The sequence below is a fragment of the Mustela nigripes genome, chromosome 6 (assembly GCF_022355385.1).
Source record: "Mustela nigripes isolate SB6536 chromosome 6, MUSNIG.SB6536, whole genome shotgun sequence".
Lineage (NCBI taxonomy): Eukaryota > Metazoa > Chordata > Mammalia > Carnivora > Mustelidae > Mustela > Mustela nigripes.
In genome coordinates, this window is record NC_081562.1 from 131,645,389 (window position 1) to 131,666,892 (window position 21,504).

Genomic DNA, 21,504 nt, shown 5'->3' on the forward strand with positions numbered 1-21,504 from the left:
GTGAGATCAGATGGATAAGTAACAGAGGAACCTAGGTGTCTTGCTTTCCAGTAAGGTGGTCTTCCAGCAAATAATGAGAGTATTTTTACACAGTTGATTGTTTTATTCAGTTTGTACATTTACTTTTTTATTAAATTTTGTAGAATAAATTTATGATCACATATAAATTAATTAATAACATCAAAAATATTACTAATCAATAATATCCTCTTAACAGCCTGAGAGATTTTATAAGTAATGCCTAAAAATAAGATATATAGTATTAATGAGATAAATGAATTTTGAAATGATTCAAATAACTCCCATTTTAACCACATTATTTCATTTACCAAGCCAATTACCAAAGATTTAATGACAAAATCAAAAGCATGTGTTATTCCAAGTTGGGATTTTGTAGTATTCTATCACATTTAATCACATAATACTTACATAGTCATTAATTCCACAGACATAAGGAAGATAATACTACTGTTTTAATTATAAAGGTTCGGAGAGTGGAAAATCTACTTAATCTTTCTAAAAATAAATACAAGCCTGTTTTAAACTCATGAGAGATCTGTGACCATGTCTATAAGAAGAAAATGAGTCCATAAGAGAAAATGAACTATCAAGAAAAGTCAACATAGACACAAAAATGTCTTGCCTAAGTTTCATCACAGAAATCATTATGGAACCACTTTCTTTTAAATGTTCACTTCCCTACTCAAGAATTACTCTGCCCATGAAGTGCACCTTTTTATCCCTGTAGCACAGAATTAGAAGCTCTCTCAAATCTGACACCAACCTGCTTCCCAGTTCTAGCTCCTTCTGCCTTTTTGTCTCTTCGTGGTACTCTTTCTTTATATCCAGCCATCCCAGACCACATCTACAAAGCCCACTTTCTCTGAGAAGCCGTCTTGACCTTCTACCCTCACTCAACCCATACCTTTTGTCTCCTCTTATTAGTGCTTTTATACAACTCTCTTGGACATTTTCGATCTTGTCCCTTAGTTACTTGCTAATAGCTAGTCATCGCTATTCTATTAGGAACTCTGCCGGCTGGCTAGCTAAATAGATGGAGGACAGATGGCTCACAGGGCATCAGAGAAGGCTCATTATAGGGATATTTTGGCAACTTCATCACCACTCTTCTTTCCGTGCCCACTGCCTCCGCCCACCACTCCAATGCTCCACCAACCTGCCTTTTTCTTTTATGCCACACAGAGAATTGACTGCAGTGAAATTCTTCGCACAACTTTAGAGCCGATAACTCTAGGGCTTGCCTCGACAAAGAAAAAGTGCCTCATGATCCAGGAACCATGCCCCCGATCTGCTTCCTTAATTCCAATGGCATAGTTGTAATTGGGACACCAGAGAGGAGTAAGTTAATAAATAAAAATGCTTAGATGCAGAATCTACTTTTAATATTCAAAAGCAATTTTATAGTTAATATAAGCTATATAAATCTTTGTTTGATTTCTGACAGAGATCACCAGCTTGCCATATCCTTGAAGGCACCGGGGTCCTTGCAAGATTGGGTCTAGTTCACGTTCACATCTTTCACATTGCCCGGCAGTGTCTTGCATGTAACAAATACCCAACAGAATGAACAGAAAGAGAATCGTATTTAATCACAATTAACCAATCACATCAAGTCCCCACATGTTGCCAGCATCTTACCAAGTTACTGTTCAGGGCGATCCACACAGGTTCATTAAATTTTTGCATTTGCATCCATGCAAATGCATTACTATAGGGATCTAGAATGCTAGCAATAAGGGAACTGTGAAGCTTGCAATACTTCTCCGCTTCATGCCACTCTAACTTTAATTTCATGAGTGAATAGTTACTTTCACCATATTTAACAAAGCCATCTGTTGGAATTGTTGTTGGAGGATTAGGCAGGGAAGAGGCTGGAACAAAAAGATTCATTTTTCATTAGCATTATCAATCACCATTTCTTTGAGGGGTTAATGGTCATGTCATCTATTACCATATCTCATACATTATAAAGATAATCAGGATAGCATAAATCTAAACCATCAGGTGTTAAAAATATTTTCATGAGTCATTTCACACCAAAAAACAAAGCTCTGGTTTTTAATCAGTATGGCTGGTTGAATGAAATAATTTCCAAACTGTATTAGACCATTAATATAGATATGTAATCAAGTTTTTAAATTAAAAAAAGAAAAAGAAAAAAAAACCCAAAGGCTTGCAAATTCAATGAGATCTAGTATCTGAATGAAAGAAATGACATAGTTTAATTCCATCGATTAAAGAATATCTACCATCCTGTCGTTACTAATCTTTGTTTTACCATCTTGGTCATATTTCAAGGGCACCAACAGAGCTTCCTCCCTCTCCTCTGTCCGCTGTACCCTCTCCATGAATTTGCATCTATTTGTATCTATTTGACTCTACCTGTTAGTAATGGATCTTCCAGAGCCGGCTTTAAGTTTTGGCATGAAGCCAGACACCAGTCCTGGGTCATTTAACCCTTATCCCGGGATCAGCCTCTTCTCCTACTGATGATTGCTTACACCCTTCATCCAGGGCTCCCATATCTTGACCAAACCGACTCAGGGAGTAGAGCCTAAAACAGAGTCACTTTGGCTTTCTGAACTTTTCCCCTCAGTCTTCCAGTATGCATCTCTAATGGCTGTTTAAGGCCCACCCATCCTTTGTGCTCATTACTGTCAACACCCCAACAAGGGTTTCTTTCCATGCCCCTTAATGGATGCCCTAAAGTGAGAGGTTAGCAAATGACAGCCAGAGGGTGAAATCTGGCCTGTTTGTTTTTGTAGCCAGTGAGCCAAGAATGGCTTTTAAATGGCTGACAAAAATAACAACAATTAAATAAAAATAATATTTTGTGACATGTAAACATCGTATGAAATTCAAATTTGTGTCCATAAATAAAGTTTTATTGGAACCCAGCCACATTCACTTGTTTACATGTTGTCTGTGACTGCCTAGCATCATGTCAGAGCTGAGGAGTTGCAACAGAGAATGTATATTTGTTGCCTAAAATATTTACAGTGTGTCTCTCTACAGAAAAAAAATTGCCAATTCCTATTTTAGGGTTCTAGATGTCCTTGCCTACCAATTTTGTCTTGGCTAATTCTCAGGCGTGTTCCACTATAACACCGACCTAATCTACCATCTGCCTTGGTCTGTCGCTATCCAAATGCCAAAAGTGCTTTTGATTATGCCTAGTATGGTAATGACTTCATTTCGGCCAAGGCAGCTTCCCCTTTCTTCTGCTGTTGCTGCCACCTTGTGTTGGTAGAAGAATATCAGTAAACCAAGAGACTCCGACCAGCACCCTTCACGTGGTACATACAGCCTATAGAGACTGAATGATCTTACCATTTCCCAACTTGTGGAGGTCTGGATTTGTCTTAATACCCGTGGAGAATGTGGGGACCACTAAAACTGCCAAATGAGACTTCAAGTAAAGCTTTAAAAAGTTTCACGGAAGGCTATAGGCTATAGGCAATTAGGAAATCTGCCCAATTTGTTTATTAAGACATTCATAAAATGACTAAGAAAAAACTAAACTGTTGAGAAATTATTTTCAGGTGGTTGGATTGTGGGTAATTTTTCCGCCTTCTTTATGCTTTACTGCATTTTCTAAAATGTCAACAAAGAACATGTGTTACATATTTTTTAAATGGGTTTTATTCACATACATACATGAATATATATATATGAATAAAATCATGAAGGCATATGTGAATGATGATAAATATTTTTTATTTTTAATAAGCTTTTATTAGTGGAAAATATTCTATCACTTATGTTTATAATAATAAGAAAAAAATTTTCAAAAAGCTTGTGTGTCAGCATTCACTCCTGCAAGGATATCCTGGAAGGATATTCCCTCCTTTCCTCAAAACATGGGCACAGATGGCATGTGTACTTTTCTGGTGGCCTAAAATTCTGCAGCCATAGGACAGAGCATAGAGGGAAAAGCAACAGGTCCTAGACCAGCTTTTGAATTAATGAAAGCTTAGAATCTCTGCAGCACCTTTCAATCATCTGAAAATATCTCAGGCGATTTTCACTCATGGTCATGAGTTGACCGTAGTTGCCTGATTCCCTGGAGAGTGTTGGAAAGTCAGTTTGATGTATTAGAACAAGTACCTTCTAGTTCAAACTCACAAAGAGCTGTTCTCAGAATGAAAGCAACCCCCCCACCTGCACCCTCCCCTCTAAACCACCTTTTAATTTCTGGCCCTCTTTTTGTGTAACTAGACATTTGTATTCTTCTTTCACTGGACACGAAAGTGTGTGCAACCATAATCTGGACTCTAAGCAAATATGCACATTTTATGTTTTATTTTTGTTTAACCGCAGGGCTTCCTAAGATACGAAGTGAAACACAAATCAGGTATCTACATTTTTAGGGGCACCTGGCCAGCTCAGTGAGTGGAACATGCAACTCTTGATCTTGGGGTTTTGAGTTTGAGCCCCACACTGGGTACACTCTTAAAATCATTAAAAAAAAAAAAGACATCTACATTTTTAAAGGCAGAGTATATAGAATGATGGTGCATATATGATGTTCTGTGCCAATGGTTCTCAAATTAGGCAAGCAGAACCGAAGTATTCTTACTGTGACATTGTTAAAAAGGAACAGGTAGGCGAATATCCTACATTTTTTATGAAGTTAGAAAAAGTTCCAACTTCAAGGGTAATCTGCACAAATTTTTTTGGTAGTGGATGAAGGGTTACACTCATGAATAGTTTCTAGAAAATGTCACCTTTTCTCTTGTGCTTGGGAATGGCCATTCTTTAAACAAAATTTTATGTTTTTAGAGTAGTTTAAGGTTTAGAGCAAAATTGAGAAGGAGGTCATTTTTTAAAAATATATTAAGGGGCGCCTGGGTGGCTCAGTGGGTTAAGCCTCTGCCTTTGGCTCAGGTCATGATCTCAGGATTCTGGGATCGAGCCCCACATTGGGCTCTCTGCTCAGCAGGGAGCCTGCTTCCTCTCTCTCTCTGCCTGCCTCTTTGCCTACTTGTGATCTCTCTCTATCAAATAAATAAATAAAACCTTGAAATATATATATATATATATATATATATTAAACCACCCAGCTCTATGGGCAGGCGAGGTTTGGGAGAACCTACCTGGAAGGGTCTGGCATATGTAACCTCGTTTACTGTCACACGTGTCATCCATCCATTTTCCTGCATCCCTCGACTTCCCTCCAATAATAACCACACAGTCAGCCTGTACATTTGTGGAGAAAGAAAAATAAAAAGTAGTGTGACTCAATAATTGTTTTAATCAATTCATTAATAAGTCAGGAAAAAGCCTCATTCTTAACCACCAAATTTAAAGATGATCCTGATTCATGTACAGTCACATTTAATTCATCCTTTTTTCCAGGAAACTGCTTGCACTTTCCAAATGAATCTCTCACACTGAATTCTTGCTATTTTTAATTAAAAACCAGATAGATTGGGATTATTTTAGAGAAACTTTGTTATCATAAATGGTATACACCTCTATCAAAGTTTTGCAATCAAATGTTAGGAGAATACAATATCTTCTCCATATAAATTCTCATGACTCAAATCCCAAAACAGGTATCCCACAGTTAAAGAGAAATGAGTATAATCTATATTTCTTCATTGTTAATTTAATTTATATGATTATCATTATGGATTCAGAGCAAATGGCTGGTATGTAACTAGAAAGTTTCACATGTTATTTGCAAACGTACATGGACGTATGCCAGGCTGGAAAGACTTTTCTATTTTTTGTTGTGGATATGTTTGCAATATCAAACTTCCAGAGGACAGTCTATGAGCCAAAGCAAGTAAAGAAAAACTTGCACCTGCCAGAGTTTTCATCCAGGGTCAGATGAAGTCTTTGATTTATCATGTGTTACATTTCTTTACCCATAGGCTCTAGCAGTTAGAGCTCACATCTATAATAACTGACATTGTACTAAGTACTAGATGCATATTAATTCCTGTAAGCTCACAGAAATCCTTAGTGGTTGGTCCTAGGAGTATGCCCAGTGCATAGATGAGAGATATGAGGCGCAGGTTCATTGAGGCACAGGTTAACATGCCCACAGTTATTCAGCTAATAAATAAGAGTTAGGATACAAACCCCAGGCATCCTGTCTCCTGGCATAGATGACAGCACTGCACTATCTTGCTCCTCAACAAATGAGGAATGCAAAGCATACTGTGAGCAGGAGTGCTCCCCAGGAAGGGTTTCTTTTTTGGTAAAGAGCCACAAAGGAAGGAAAGATTGGGTATTATCTTGAACAGACAGGACGACTGAAACTTCTCTCCCATGCGGCAGTGAAGACCTAGGCCAGCATGCCAGTGCAGAGGAGAAAGATGGAAAGAGCCCCAGTCCTTAACTTTACCCCCTATTCCCTGATCCACAGCTTGTGCTGCTCTAGCTGCCCCCAGCCTTGTTATCCCGTGAACTTCAACTCCTAGGAACTCCCAGGCCCACATTCAGATGCTCCGTTCCTTCCCATCTTCTCTCTTGGCCATTCTTATCTTCTTATGTTCTTATCTTATCTTACGCTGGCTTCCAGCCCATGCTCTGCTCCAGAAAACCTGTACAGAGCAAGCATGTTCCCACCACAGAACCTGTACGAAGAGTTCTCTCACACTCTCTTTATCACAGTGTAGTGAATCCTTGTCACTTTTCAAGTCCTGAAATTGTAATGACACAGTATGTGTGTTTTGATTCCATTTTTGCGAAATAAACTTTATTTTTCATGCACTAAGAAAAAGTCTAAAAATAAATTCAACAAAAAATTAACTGTTTTTTCCCCTGGGTGGTGAGATTGTAGATTTTTGCTTCCATTGTTTCTGCTTATCTTTATGTTCTCAAAACAAAACAAACTTGGGCAACAATAATTTTTTTTTCTTTTTGCTTTACATAAAATTCACCCCTCACACAAATTTTTCTAAGCAAACCTCACCTCACTCCATTCTACTTTAACTTCTTCAGTAAGTTTCTAGCCCTCATGAATGTTATGAAGATTCAAAGAATTTCTCGATAGAAAATCATTGACCCATCATCTAAATGTATCTACCCTACACAGAGCTCAGCCAATTAACTATCATAAAGGTACCATTTTGATCAGATCATTTTTCTGCTCTAACCTTTTCTCACTGCCCATCTGACAAAGTCCAAACTCACTCCTGGAACAACTACATTTCTCTAAATTCTGCTGTCAACCTTTCCAAGTTTACTTCTACTCCTTTTCTGTATAAAAGCCCTACTACAACCCAAGTCATTTACTCCTACCCAGACCTACCTGCTGCTTTTTTTTTGTTTTGGGTGAAGATTTATTTATTCACTTGACAGAGAGAGATCACAAGTAGGCAGAGAGGCAAGCAGAGAGAAAGAGAAAAAGAGAGGAAAGCGGGCTCCCTGCTGAACTGAGTGCCCGATGCAGGGCTCAATCCCAGGACCCTGAGTTCATGACCTGAGCCAAAGGCAGAGGCTTTAACCCACTGAGCCACCCAGGTGCCCCACATACCCAACTTCCCAGATCATTGTTTTAAACCTCTTGAGGAAAAGACCCAGAGCTGATTTTTTCCCCTCTCATATTCCTTCTCTTCATCAAACGAGAGCCTCCCTAAGTGAGTACTGACTGACTAGATCACTCTATCCTACAGTAAGCTTCTTTCCTCCTGCCTACTACAGGGCTCTATAACTGAGCCTGTTAACACACACTCACACTTCGTACTCTCTTCTTTCCTGTATCAGACTTGCGGTCTAACATAAGCATAGGCTTCTTTAATGTCAGAACAGAAGCTGCTATTTCTTCATGGTTTTCTCAAAACCTAACGTGGTGTTTAACATAGACCCGTTAACTGTTCAATGATGCCAGATTAAAAGTATGAAAATACGGGCACCTGGGTGACTCAGTGGGTTAAACTTCTGCCTTTGGCTCAGGTCATGATCTCAGGGTCCTGGGATCGAGCCCCGCATCAGGTTCTCTGCTCAGCAGGGAGCCTGCTTCCTCCTCTCTCTCTCTGCCTGCCTCTCTGCCTACTTGTGATCTCTCTCTGTCAAATAAATAAATAAATTTTTTAAAAAGTATGAAAATAAACACCCCTCTGTCTCTTAGGCTAACATGTGAGAGCAGCTAGCAGTGTTTGGCACATGGTAAATCCTCTATGAATGGCAGATAACTTCTACCTTTAGAAGGAGTCATAGTTGCGTTAATACTACAAGCTTCAAGAGTTTTGAGGCAGCTGATACAAATAAAATTGGCAACTCTGGGCTCAAGTATACATCCTGACCGAAACACAGATCCAGAATGGAGCTGGTTTTCCCATCCCTTGAGACCACCACCACCTATGCCACAAGCTGAAGAGTTTGTAATTGAATTTATACCCTTTCCCTCAAGGCGGGCTGAGTCTGAAACACTTAAGATCTGCAAGAATGAACCAGATCAAGAACCCTGGTAGATGTTTCACAGATGAATCAACAATCTGCTGCCCTTAAGCAGGCTGACCGTACGCAGAGAGGGGACCTGAAACTGATATTTACATCTTCATAGGAAAGACTGCTCCGTCTTCCTCCAGGATAACCTTTCCCCCAGTTCGTATAATGAACTCCTCGCCCATCTGTCCAAAGGAACGTGTGCTCTGAATTCACATCATTCAGCCCAGTCCAGGCATTAAACGTGGAGTCCTTCATATGATAGGTAAGAAATGCTGAAAGAAAGTTCCACAAGATAATTTTAACCTTTGGGGAAAAATACTCAAAATACAGAAAATATTCAAAATATGTAAGTTTAAAATACTGAGTATGTGATTAAGGTCTTTATTACTGTTTAAAACCACTTACCATGAAAACAAACACATTCTAACCTTACATTCACCTTATCACTTCAGTTTGTACTTTGGAAAGTTTCATATAATCAAAGTCTAGGTTTTATCTGGGCCACTGCAGATAGCTGGACAGGCTGGGCCGTGCCCAGGGGCAGTGGGGAACTGGGACAAGGGTGGCTGAGTCCATCCCTGGCCCCGGGAGTGCCATGTCATATCCCCTTCCCCCCAATCTGGGCTGGGGCTGCCTGCCCGCCTACAGGAAGCGCTAGTGTTTCTAACACACACACACTCATCCTAGGAGTTAGCAGGTTTCCTGATTCTTTAGATAAGATAACCCTAGGGAGGCAAACAGGGCTCTTAACCCAGAAAACGTCTAAAAATGAAACCTACTTGTCCCAATAAGATGCTTGAGGCTGTCAAGTTATCACTACACTGGATTTCCAAACCAAAAGAGCTACCCGATTAGAACTTTCTTTGGCAGCAACCCCTAAGGGGCCAGCAGCATCCACCCAATGTGCTCGAACCCGGGGGTGTGTATGTGGCGGGGGGGGGGGGATCACTCGCATCATTACGAGAGAAGATCTAGAAAAATGCAGCAAATGTAGAGCTAGGGTGGCCTTTTGCTTCCTTGCCTGTTCTGTGGCCGAAAGGAGGGTGGCAAATGCCCAGAAGCTGTAAAAGGCTTCAACGAACACATGCCCCATCCCGTGTGTGTTTGCCCGTGAGCATGTATCCCACACCCCCCCAGCCACCCCCATGGCTGGCAGCCTCTCGGGCCAGGAACCAAGGCTGCCCAGGTGAATGAGCACTAGCTCGACAGAACAATTTCCCAGCACCTCTGCTTAAACCCAGGCTCCTGAATGCGAATGGGATATGGAGTGACTAAGTGTCCGAGTTACTCAAAGAAAATACAAAACAGAGAAGCTGTTTATTCATGAAACAAACAATTCCACAGAAGGGCCACTGTTAAGTGTTTATTCTCCTGTTAGAGTATATTCTCCTGTTAGAGTATATTCTCCCTCTGCTCAGGGATTTGCTTATTTCTCAACTAAAGGTTAAGGGAAAAAAAAAATTTTTTTTTTCAAAAATTTTCAGGGGGAGAAGAGCATGGCTAGAGATTTATTTTGGTTTTGTTTTATTTCCTAAATAAGATCTTAACTTTCCCCATCCCCAAATTAAAATGAATGTGGAAAAGCACTACCTGCCAATATTTCAGCACTGACTTTTTTTTCTGCCAACAACCACAAGAAGAATTCAACGTGTGCCGGTTTTGCCAGGAATAATGTTATTTTATCTGAAAATTGTTTCCTTCTGCACATCTCTATTACCCAGGTTCTAATTCTGTGATGCCAGGAAACAGCACTTTGTGGTTAAGAGAAGAAATCAATTATTATGTTTCTCTGTTGGGTAGTTAAGCCCAAAATATGGTAGTCCAGTTAGAGAAATATTCTATTCTGTTCTACTCTATTCTATTCTGAAAATGTTTCTATTGTGTGTTGTGTTTTAACCCTTTTCTTTCAGGGTCTGGCAAGTTGCTGAGCTTGACAAAGGCTCTCAGTGAAACCTTGGTTGATTTATTAAATTTCGTGTTCCAAGAGAGACCATGACAGCATTTACAGAGGATAGGAAACATTTGAGTGAGGGTTATAGAAGTTTCCTGGGTCTTTCTTCGTTGTATATTTTCGGAGACATGTAAATGATTCTGGAAGTCAGAGAATCCCAAAACCAAAAGGGAGCCTGAAATTATGCAGTTCCTTATCTCCCCCTCAAGATCTCACATAAATTCATTCGTAAAAATATTTACTGAACATCTTTCCTACTACGTACCAGTCAGTCTGTGTGACTCTACAGCAGCCAACTGAGAACTTTCCAAGGTAAGCCTTTTCACAGCCCTTCAGAGAACTTATAAAGCAGCTCATTTAATCAGTTCTAATTATGAGAATGGCCTCCTGATTTGGAGCCTAAATCTATTTCTTCATAACAGCCCTTCATTGGTGCCAAGTCTTCATTCTGGAACAATACAGGTCCACATCTTCTCTTTACAAAGCCCACACCCTCTCTTTTCCAGGCTGTGAAAACTGGAAGTCTTTCAGACATGCCTCACTTGCTGCTGCTGTGGCTTCCAAACCCTCTACGGATTTAGTAACATCATCTGGCTGGTCTACTGGTAGTTAGTATCGTCCTTCAGGTGACGAATCACTCATTTAGCTTAGTCTCTATTTCCGGTAAGGTGGCCATGGAAAGACCATGCAGGATTGGTCATCTCTCTTTCTCTTGACCTGCTATATGGATATGGTCCGTTTTCTCTTTCAATATTTTCTTCAAACCTCTGGTTTATCCTTAATGGTTATTTTTTGAGGGAGGGGGGTGTCTCAATTTGTTCAATGTTCCTATTTAAAATTAGTTTTATTGCATTTTAAGGTATGTGATTAAGTGATTAGAAGTGCAATAAATTAGCAATTTTCCATTTCACTCCTAGAGCTACTCTACTTCTTTGGCTCTTTGGGGAATAAACCAGTTTGGCGGAAACAGAACAGAATGTAAGTCGAAGAGCCAGTTTGATTCCTTAGCAACGGGCTCCTGGACAAGTAGGGTGATGATAACTGACTTCACAGAATTGTCCTAAAAACGAAAAGGTTCTTTTCAATGCCCAGGGCGGTGGCTACCACTGAATAAAATCGTTCTCCCTGTGTCTTTGGGTTTTCTCCCCTGCCAGGTTTTCTCCCCTTCCAGGTTTTCCCCTGGAAAACCAAAATATCATTTACTATCAGCAGGGGGAGAATTACATATTTAAATGCATCACTAACCGTACAAGTCTGCATACCTTGCTCTTTTTCATTGCGGATCGATACCAGATTTCCCCCAAATCCTATGCAAGCTTTCCGTGCCTCTTGCCAATTTTTTCTTTCTTCTTCAACAAATCCAAAGATTCTGAAACACTTGGATGAAAAAGGGAAAAAAGGGACTAAATAAAGATACTAGTGTTTGCTCTAAAGAAATGAAAATTTTTCATGAAGCTGATAGCTACGCATAAATTTTCTACAACCAAATAGAGATCCAAAAAGTTAAGTGAGATTTGTCACCCATGAACTTCCTTTGCAAAGTTTTTTTCTTCCTTAGAAGAAAGGACACACCCATTTGGAGACTATCTCCAAGCATACTCTCCATTTCCATAAAGAATTTGGCATAGGAGCCTCTATCTATTCTTGCCTAAAATTTTCTAAAGTCATTGATAAGCCAAAGTTACCTCCGAGCTGAAAGATGTGCATTATAGCTCTCTGTATTGATCAATGCCAAGACTACAACTAATATTCGTAGTACCTTGTTATTGTAAAAATTCCAGCCTTCCTTGCAACCTCCTGGGACTGAAGGCACTGTTGGAATAACAGTGGCATTGATGCTGCTGTTATGTCTCTGGCAGATGAAGGCATTTGGATAACCACAATTAATGTCATTCCAGAACCCTGGTAAAGGACAAAGTAGCCAAGTTAGACTTACATATTTGCATTTAAAAACATTCTTTTAAAAAAACATACTTATGTTTTATAAAGATTCTCAGAAATGGCTGAGACTACAAACATTTTTACACAAGTGACTAGAAAGATCTATGCCCTGTTCTTTTGTTCTTTCACTTAAACTGGTAATAGTTCAACTTTCTAGACAGCTTCCTATGAGCCCAGAATAAACTCAGTGTTGCAGATGTATTATCTAAATAGCCCTTAAGAGCTAATAACAATAATCTAATAATACCTAAACTTAGCTATACCAAGCATTTGCTTAGTGTTTTAGGTATATTGCATCTTTAATCTACTCAACAACAGGTAAATTCTGCCATGATTCTCATTTTACAAAGATGTGGAGAGAGATAAAAGAGATAGATAAGTATTCTGGATATTTTGCTCAAATCAAAACATGAAGAAATGTTACATAAAATGAGAGGTAAGATGTCTGTGTCATGTAGTAGAGCAAATGTCAAACTTCCATTCTCACAAACCAAACAGTGATGCTACTGAAATTAAACTTTTTCTCTGCTTTTCTTTCCTGATTGAAGTGCATGACTTGCTACATTTAGCCTAGGGTTAGGGGAGGGTCAACACAACATGCCACAAGGCAAACTCAAGATTTTTATAGTCTACCTGAATTTGAGTACATGGTCACGCAGTTTTCATCATCATTTGCAAAATTAGGTTCACCTGTGGCCCAAGCCACATAATCCACTTTGCTTCCATCCATCCAACTGTAAAAGAAAATTCAGGCAGTTAGCAAAAATTATCCAAACATTAGGATAATAGGCTACAGCTTGGTGTGCGGAATGGATTAGCCAATGAAGATGAACAGGGCATAGGATCTTAAGCAAACAGAAGAGAAGATTCTAAAGAGACCAGCAGGAAAACTCCCAAGTGGTTGGTGTTTCCTGTGGCATTTTGCTCCTCTTCAGCAACCCAATGTCTTGGCTCGTCTGTCTTCTTTTCCCTCCCTAGAAGAAGCTACCTTTAGTCTTGAAGTGAGAAAGGTCATGGAGATCCCAGTTTCTTTGGAAGGGGACCAGAAGCAAAAAGCCTCTCCAAGTACTTATTAGGCATGATTCCCACAAAACAAAACCACCCATAGAGAGAGACCAAGAATTCAGAGTTTCTCGTTAAGCCTATACTCTGATTTTCATATTTATTCTAGGTTTCTCCTAAGGTATGTGGGCTGATGTTTATTTTCATAAATTATGGAAATTCAGGGACTATGAGCTGGAAAGAGAGCAAGAGATCATCAAATGCGACCCTCTCATTTTAGAGATGATTAAAACGGTGCTTGCCCAAAGAAGCATCAAGCATTTCTGATGTTTAAAAATAATGAGTGTGAGTTTGGATCTCTATCTCAAAAATGGCAATTAATGGTCACACAGAACCCATGTGGCTAAAACATCTGTGCCTGAGCCAGGAAGACATATCTGCTCTTCAAACTCAGGAGAACATGTGTATTAGTGAACAAGGAAAGAAACCCCCAAAAATGTATTAATTTCCTCCTTCCCACAGCTTTTCCTGGACCCTGTATCTAATAGAAAACAGTACAGCCATTCCTTTGAAGGGAAAGCATTTCAAGCAGTTGAAAGGGTATTTTAAAGTAATGCTGTGAAAGCACACGTGGGGCAACATAAAAGGACCCTTTAATTCTGTCCACCAAGGATGGTCCAAATGGGAATCATAATTTTCCAAAATAAGTTCAGTATTCATATACGTGTGATACATCTTCTTAGTAGATCACCGGCTAACACATGATGATACCCTAAAACAAAGATAGGTGGAATTATGCAAGATTAAATCTTGAGTTAAATTTGAGTTTTTTGAGAATTATGATGCTGAAAATATTCAACAGGATTTTTAAAAAATTCTTTTTGTCTTTTTAAAGACACTTTTTAGGCAAAATAGATTCTCTGCAGACTGACAGAGACAAGAGGCCACAGTGAAGCAGGTCAGCCCCCTCCAGTCACTCTTGGCAGGGCCCCATCAAAGTCGTATCACCAGCTGGGCTGTGTGTAAGCAGCCCAGACGAGGGCCAGCACCACTCCAGTGTGAGTCCAGCTCCAGGGAGAGGGGAAGAGAACCACATGCCAGTCTGACCGGAAGCAGGCAGCTAGTCTGACTGCAGGCCCCGCCCAGCACTCAAAGCTTCTCAGGGGACCACACAGGGAGAGTGCCTGCAGTCTGGTGCTACTTCATCTCTGATAAACTCCCATCTCTGACTCAACTCAAGCCCAAGGCAGCCCCCAACTGGCCCACGAACACCAGAGGGACCAGACTCTGCCCACAACAGGCAGAGAGCCATCACAGACTGGACCGAAGGTAAATATAGCTCTGCCACAATGGTAGGAACCCCTGTGGTAACACATATAGGTGACAACCTGGAAGCACCATTTTCTGGTGAAAAGGAGACATTGCACTGCAGGACCTCTTCTTCATAAAGCCACTACTTTCAAGTGTGGGAGGCATAGATGACTCTCCTAATGCAGAGAAACAGACACAACAACAGACAGAATGAGGAGAGAGAGGAATACGTCCCAAATGAAAGAGCGGAACAAAATCACAAGAGACCTAAGCAAAATGGAGATAAGAAATATGTCTGATAGAGAATTTAAAGTAATGCTCAAAACAAACTCAATGGACTTGAGAAAAGAGTGCAAGACCTCCATGAGATCCCCTACTAAGAGACAGGAGATGTAAAAAAGAACCAACTAGAGCTATTGGACTCACTAAATGGAAATAAAAATAGGCCACCTGGAATAAATAGCAAACAAAAAGACATAGAAGAATGGATCAGCCACCTGGAGGACAGAGTCATGGGAAGTAATCAAGCTGAACAGATGAGAGGGGGAAAACACACAAAATGACAATAGATCCAGAGAATTCAACAACACTGTTAAGCATAACAGTCACATGACAGGGATCTCAGAAGGAGAAGGGCAAGAAAAGGGGGCAGAAGATTTGTCTAAAGAAATAATAGTAAAAACTTCTGGGAAAGGAAAGAGAAATCCAGATCCAGGAGGCACAGACAACCCCCAACAAAAGTAACCCAAAGAGGTCTGCACCAAGACATAAAGTAAATAAGTTGGCCAATAGTAGTGGTAGAGAATTTTAAAAGCAGCAAGAGAAAGGAAAGCAGTGACATACAAGGGAAACCTCATATGGCTATCGGTGGGTTTTTCAGCAGAAACTCTGCAGGCCAGAAGAAAGCAGCATGATAAATTCCAACTGCTAAAAGGAAAAAAAATCTACAGCCAAGAATACTCTATCCAGCAAGGCTTTCACTTAGAATAGAAGGAGAGATAGAGTTTCCTAGAAAAACAAAAGTTAAAACCAAAACAAGCCGTGTCCCTGTCACACAAGTCATCGGTCTGTGGGTCCCAAATTCACAATCCAGCTGCCCTCCTGCCCAAGTCAGCATGCACGCCCTGCTACCTACTCAATGCCAAGTTAACTCACCTTCACCTCAGATTGCCAAGGGCTCAAACTGAAACTCTTCCCCTCAAATTCTAGCCCCTGTGCTCAAGTTTGTGCACAAAAGTCAGCCTTAATATAACCGCAGAATGAAGCAACCCAAACCATGATACTAATTCTGTGGAATACACAATGGATAAAAGGAGTGTGCTAGGCTGAGAACATTGCCAACAAGCACACCAAAGAACAATACATGCAGTATGTGTCTGGTTAGTAAAAGAAACAAACCTGGGGAAAATAAAACAGGATGAAACCAGAGAGGGAGACAAACAATAAGAGACTCTTTTTAAGCAAAGGAAACAAACTTTGAGTTGTTGGAGGGAAGGTGGGTGGGGGGATGGGGTAGTTGGGTGATGGGCATTAAGGGGGACACTTGATGGAATGAGCACTGGGTGTTCTATGCAACTGATGAATCACTGAACTCTACCTCTGAAAGTAATAATACACTATATGTTAATTAATTGAATTTAAATTATAAAAAGGAAACCCACAAAAAAAGTAAAGATGCTTTTCAGATTGAGAACTCAGTAGGATTTTTAAAAATGTATTCAGCAAAACTAGTCTCAAAGTAACTCTTAGATGTTTATCAAATCACTCTCTGAAGCAAAGTTGTTTCATTTTGATGTACTTACATAAACTTTTTATCCAAGCTGATCTGTAAGCCAATAAAATATGCTGGTTGTGCATCATTTCTGTTTACCTAAAAGGCAGAAGTTTACCTATAGTTCATTCCTTACTTATATAATAAGTAAATTCTTTTTTTTTTTTAAGATTTATTTATTTATTTGAGAGACAGAGAGAGCATGAGCAGGGGGAGGGGCAAAGGGAGAGGAAGAGAGAGAATCTCAAACAGACTTTGTTCTGAGTGCAGAGCCCAGTGTGGGGCTGGATCTCAAGACCCCAAGTTATGACCTGCACCAAAACCAAGAGTGATGCTCAACCAACTGAGCCACCCAGGCACCCATATAATAAGAAAATTCTTAAATAAACTTTATTTATTAATGAGGCAGCCCATTTGGGACATTTTCTAAGGGAGGATTCATGCAGAAATTTTGTTGTACATTCAAAGTTCTGTTTTTTATAGAAATAATAAGAAAAATATTGAGGTGCTTGGTTAAGTCAGAGAAGCATGTGACTTTTGATCTTGGGGTTGTGAATTTGAGCCCCACGTTAGGTATAGAAATTAAATATGCTTTAAATAAAAGAAAAAGAAAAATATACACATCATATAAGAACCTGAATTTTAAAACAAATACTTCAAATCATTCTCTCTTATACCAAATGCTTATAGTAATTAAATTATTGAAGATATTCTTTTTAAAACAAAGTAACCATTTGGTATTTTGCTTCTAAGGAAAGCATATAATTTGTACAATTTAAGGAAATATCCTAAAAATTCCAAACCAAGATATACCCACAAAGATGAAAATAAGTCAGGCTACTCTTTAATACCTTTGTAAGCAAATGAATGTTTATTCTTTCATTATGTTCACCTTATTTTTGTCTGCTCTCTTTCTTACCTCCCTTCTGGTAAGGATTCCATGAAGATTTTGAAAAAGAAATACTGAGCTAAGGACCTTTGGAAAGAATAAACTGTGCTCTACTATATGACAATTTTGGTACAGCAAAGAAAGATGTTTATGTAAATAATCAAGCTGTACTTTTAACCAACAATTTGGTCCAGCTAAGATAGATATTTAAGTAATCAAGCTACACTATACACAAAGCGTCCAGGATTGACATATAACAAGTAGTTAAGAATTATGATCTTCGAAAATCAAATTAGTGAACTCAAAGCCATGATGTCTGGGTCCATACAAAGCCTCAACTAAAAACATTCCAGGTTTTGTGATTCTGCACTGAATATTTAAGCCATCAGGTCACTCATTTCTGCTATAGCACCACCACCACCCCTCCCTTGGCATGGACATCTTTCTCCTGACCTGAGAAAATTCAAATTCAGCCCATAATTTGAAACTATACCATCGGGTACCAATAGTAGACATTATAATTTTTTTTATCACGTCACTGTTTCATTCTTCAATTGATCAAATTCTTACATATTTCCACAGAAACTTCTTTTTACTTTCACTTTGAATAGAAACAAGATCACCAAAGTTCCTCTTGCAAAATTCTCGGGCATTGTCCATGGTTTTCTTCTCTTTGCTAAAATAATACTGGTAGTCTTTGTAAATAACCCACCCATCTTCGGTGACTGGTGGATCTGAAAAATTAATGAAAAAAGGATGATGAAGTTTACTTAGACAAATTCAAGAATCTGGTTCTTGTGGTACACAAAAGTGGAAAGGACAAAGTAGCTTTGTCAGCAATCTCTGCAACTCTGAGAGACCAGAATAAGCAGGATAGTTATGCCAAATACAGACTGAATTACTGAAGGCCAGATAGCTGCTTTGCTCCAACTCTGGAAGTTTTTCTCCTCATTTAAGTTCCATGTACGGTCAGTCATTGGGTAAAAGAAGTCCCAATGTTACTTTTATCAATGGGATTGCATAGCTGGCAGGACTTACATACCTGCACATATGATGTTCTGAGTTCAAGAAGTGGAAGCTGGGAGAAATCAACTTTCATCTCAATATAACAAAGAGCCTGTAACAGATGAACTTGGGCACTTCAGTATGTAACTGGAGAAAAAAGGAATTCACACACCAGGCGGGCTCCTAAGCCTTCTCCCAAACCATGGTGTTCCACAATATGGGCTACTGTAGGCTCAATATGAGCCCCCAAAGGTATCCATGGCCTAATCTCTGGAATCCATAAATGTTACCTTGTATAGAAAAGGGAACTTTGTACAGGTGATTAATTTAAGGGTCTTGAGATGGAGAGAGATCCTATTATCATCCGGTGGGCCCTAATGTAATCACAAATATCCTTTAGGAAGGACATCCGACTACAGACGAATGTAATGTGATAAATGAAGCCAGGTGCTACACTGCTGGCTTTTCAAGATGGAGAAGGGGGCCACGAGCTAGCAAATGCAAGGAATGCAGTTCTAGAAATTAGTAAAGGCAAGGAATCAGATTCTTCCTTAGAGCCTCTGCAGGAAGCACAGTCCTGCCAATGTTGGCCCGGTGAAACTGACTTCAGATTTCTGAATAAGTGTGTGTTGGTTTAAGGCAATGAGTTTGTGAGGGGCACCTGGTGGTTCAGTCACTGAGCAGCTGCCTTTGGCTCAGATCATGATCCCAGAGTCCTGGGACCGAGCCCCGAGCGGGCTCCTTGCTCTGCCAGAGGCCTGCTTCTCCCTCCCCAATCCCCCTGTTTCTCCCTCCCCAATCCCCCTGCTTGCGTTCCCTCTCTCACTGTGTCCCTCCCTGTCAAATAAATAAATAAGTAAAATCTTAAAAAAAAAAAGGGGGGGGGGGGCACTGAGTTTTTGGTAATTTGTTACAGTAAGCCCTGGAAAACAAACTTTTTACATTACTAAAAAGAGGAGATCTGGCCCCTGGGATATGATTCAAGAGCCCTTAAGACTGCATTAAAATGCCTTATGTTTGTGCCTAAGATCCACACTTTCTGTCTAGAGGAAAAGATCCAACTTTCACAAGATTCTCAAAGATACTGAAAATTCCTAGGTATAAGTACATTTCATAGAGAAAGGAGAAAGAAAGAAAAAAGATTATCAGTATGCAGATCAGAAAACAAGGAAACACCTACTGTCTTGAGGAGCTGGTGTTGGCTCAGGTTTGGGTGTTTGTCCTGAAAAACAAAAGGAAATCAGATTTTTTAAAGTATGCTTGAACTTCTGCAATCCCATGTCCTTCTGATTTTACTATTTTCATGGGTCAAAATATCTAAAAACACAACTGTTCTCTCTTTGTCTTTCTCTCTTCCACTCTCCAATTCTCCCATCAGGCCATGGAGTTGGAGAAGAAAGGACAGAAGAACTAGGTAAGTCATTGCCACCAGAAATTGGAAGATACTTTTCAGGCCCAACAAATGGTGTCATGGAAAGAAAAGAAAGGAACAGAGGTGTTGGATTCAGAAAGCCTGGCTTCAAGTCTCAGATGGGGTTTAAATCGCGTACCTTCAATTCTGTCAACAGCTAAAAGGAATTAGTCATACGTGTAGAGAGGTGGGGTAAAATACATGTGTTACTGGTATGGAGAAGATACTCAATAGATGTTTGGTTGACAGTTACAACATCTTATAATCAGCTGTGAAACTACTTAAAATTTCATTATTTGAAACCGTTAGAGATGAACTTTTTATTTATAAAATATTTTCTTCAAAGAATCTTATTTTTATTAAATGTATTGTTTTACTAAACCTGAACAAAATATTTTTCTTTCTAAGTAGTCAATATATCGGGATGTTGCGAGAACCTGATAAAAGGCAGGTTCCCCAGATGGTCTCATGCCATTAACACCTGTAAGTATAGAGCTACCAACAGTACATGGAGACGCTAGTCATCGGTGGCATGGAGATCCCTAAAGAAAAACTGGCCACTACTTATGCCTTCATTCTGAAAACTGTGAAAGCACTAATCTATGAGAAGTGAGGAAGACTCAGAGGGACAGTGAGAGAGCAACAGTGTCTCTAGCAAGTAGCCAAGGTCCCCAACAGCAGAGGGCAATGTGGTTCCACTGAACTGTTTACAAAAGAGGAAGCTTACATACATGGTGGTTCCAGGGAAGATCTGTTTATTCCTTGATCTTAACCTAAGAACCTGGATCCTTGGACCTCAATGCCTGACTTGGGTTTGTGGAACTTTCTGAGTTCCAGATCATGACTGACAGCATGCAGTAATATTTTTTGGCCACCAGTAACAACGCTGGGAATCACAGCACCAGAGGTCTCAAAATGGTGCTTGTTCTTTGTGCTAAAAACATTTATTTAAGAAATCCATATTTAGACTATTTGGGAAACTTTCACCTATCGGAGGGCTAACATAGGTCAGAGGGTAAATTTTCCAAAAAAGGAATGGCGTTTGCATGACTCTGCTTGCCGAGTAAAGTACCCACCCACTTCCGCCCCCTATAGAACCTGAGCCAGAATCACAGCTTGTGAGAACGACTTTAGAGGACGTGACTCTTGTCCAGGATTCCCGGGTGGCCTTTTGATCTTCTGTTCCTTTGGAACATTTATCTGTACTCAGTGACTTCATTCTGATCCTGTGAAATGATGGCCCCTGCCAGTTCCCTTATTTAGTTATTTTTTTGTTCGTTTTTTGGTTCTGCTAATAAAGGGAAAATACTGGGATATCAGGAGGTTAGTTCTCCAACGTGAGATAAAATAAAAGACCGGTTACCATACCTTTTTGTATCTGGCAAATCCAGTTGTTAAGATGTTCACAGTTAATATCGTTCCAGGACATACCAGAGTCCCCTTTCAACTCACCACAGTATTCAACATTTTGATAATTGTTAGGTTCTCCATAAGCCCAATTTTCATATGAAACCTATGTCCAAAATATTACATTGCAACCATTAATCATTTTTATCAGGCCATTTCCTATCATTTATCCAAGTAGGAAAGTAAAGGTATATTAGTATTTTTTTTAAATTCTATTTACTTTTCTTTGCAATAGCTTTGTTTTGAAAACAAGGTTTATGAAAATGGGTGAGAAAGAAATAGCTTGCCTTACATGGAAATTCTCAAAGTTGAAGAGAATATGCTGTTACTATACTATAAAATCCTCTTTGGTCTTATTCATAGAATGGATGCAGGGTCACAAAAGTGGGATT

At 39.6% G+C, this 21,504-nt stretch overlaps 1 protein-coding gene across 1 annotated transcript in view; it reads right to left on the reverse strand.

Annotated features, from left to right (window-relative positions):
• The window catches only part of MRC1 (mannose receptor C-type 1), a 101,315-nt gene that overhangs the window by 14,662 nt on the left and 65,149 nt on the right, over positions 1–21,504 (reverse strand). The window contains exons 15-24 of the mRNA XM_059404232.1: positions 21,074–21,218; positions 19,475–19,516; positions 17,860–18,023; positions 16,432–16,499; positions 12,950–13,050; positions 12,135–12,277; positions 11,638–11,752; positions 8,530–8,696; positions 5,118–5,220; positions 1,660–1,892 (exon numbers count right to left, since the gene is read on the reverse strand). Coding sequence (XP_059260215.1) covers positions 1,660–1,892; positions 5,118–5,220; positions 8,530–8,696; positions 11,638–11,752; positions 12,135–12,277; positions 12,950–13,050; positions 16,432–16,499; positions 17,860–18,023; positions 19,475–19,516; positions 21,074–21,218 — 1,281 coding nt within the window. The remainder of the gene's footprint in view (positions 1–1,659; positions 1,893–5,117; positions 5,221–8,529; positions 8,697–11,637; positions 11,753–12,134; positions 12,278–12,949; positions 13,051–16,431; positions 16,500–17,859; positions 18,024–19,474; positions 19,517–21,073; positions 21,219–21,504) is intronic.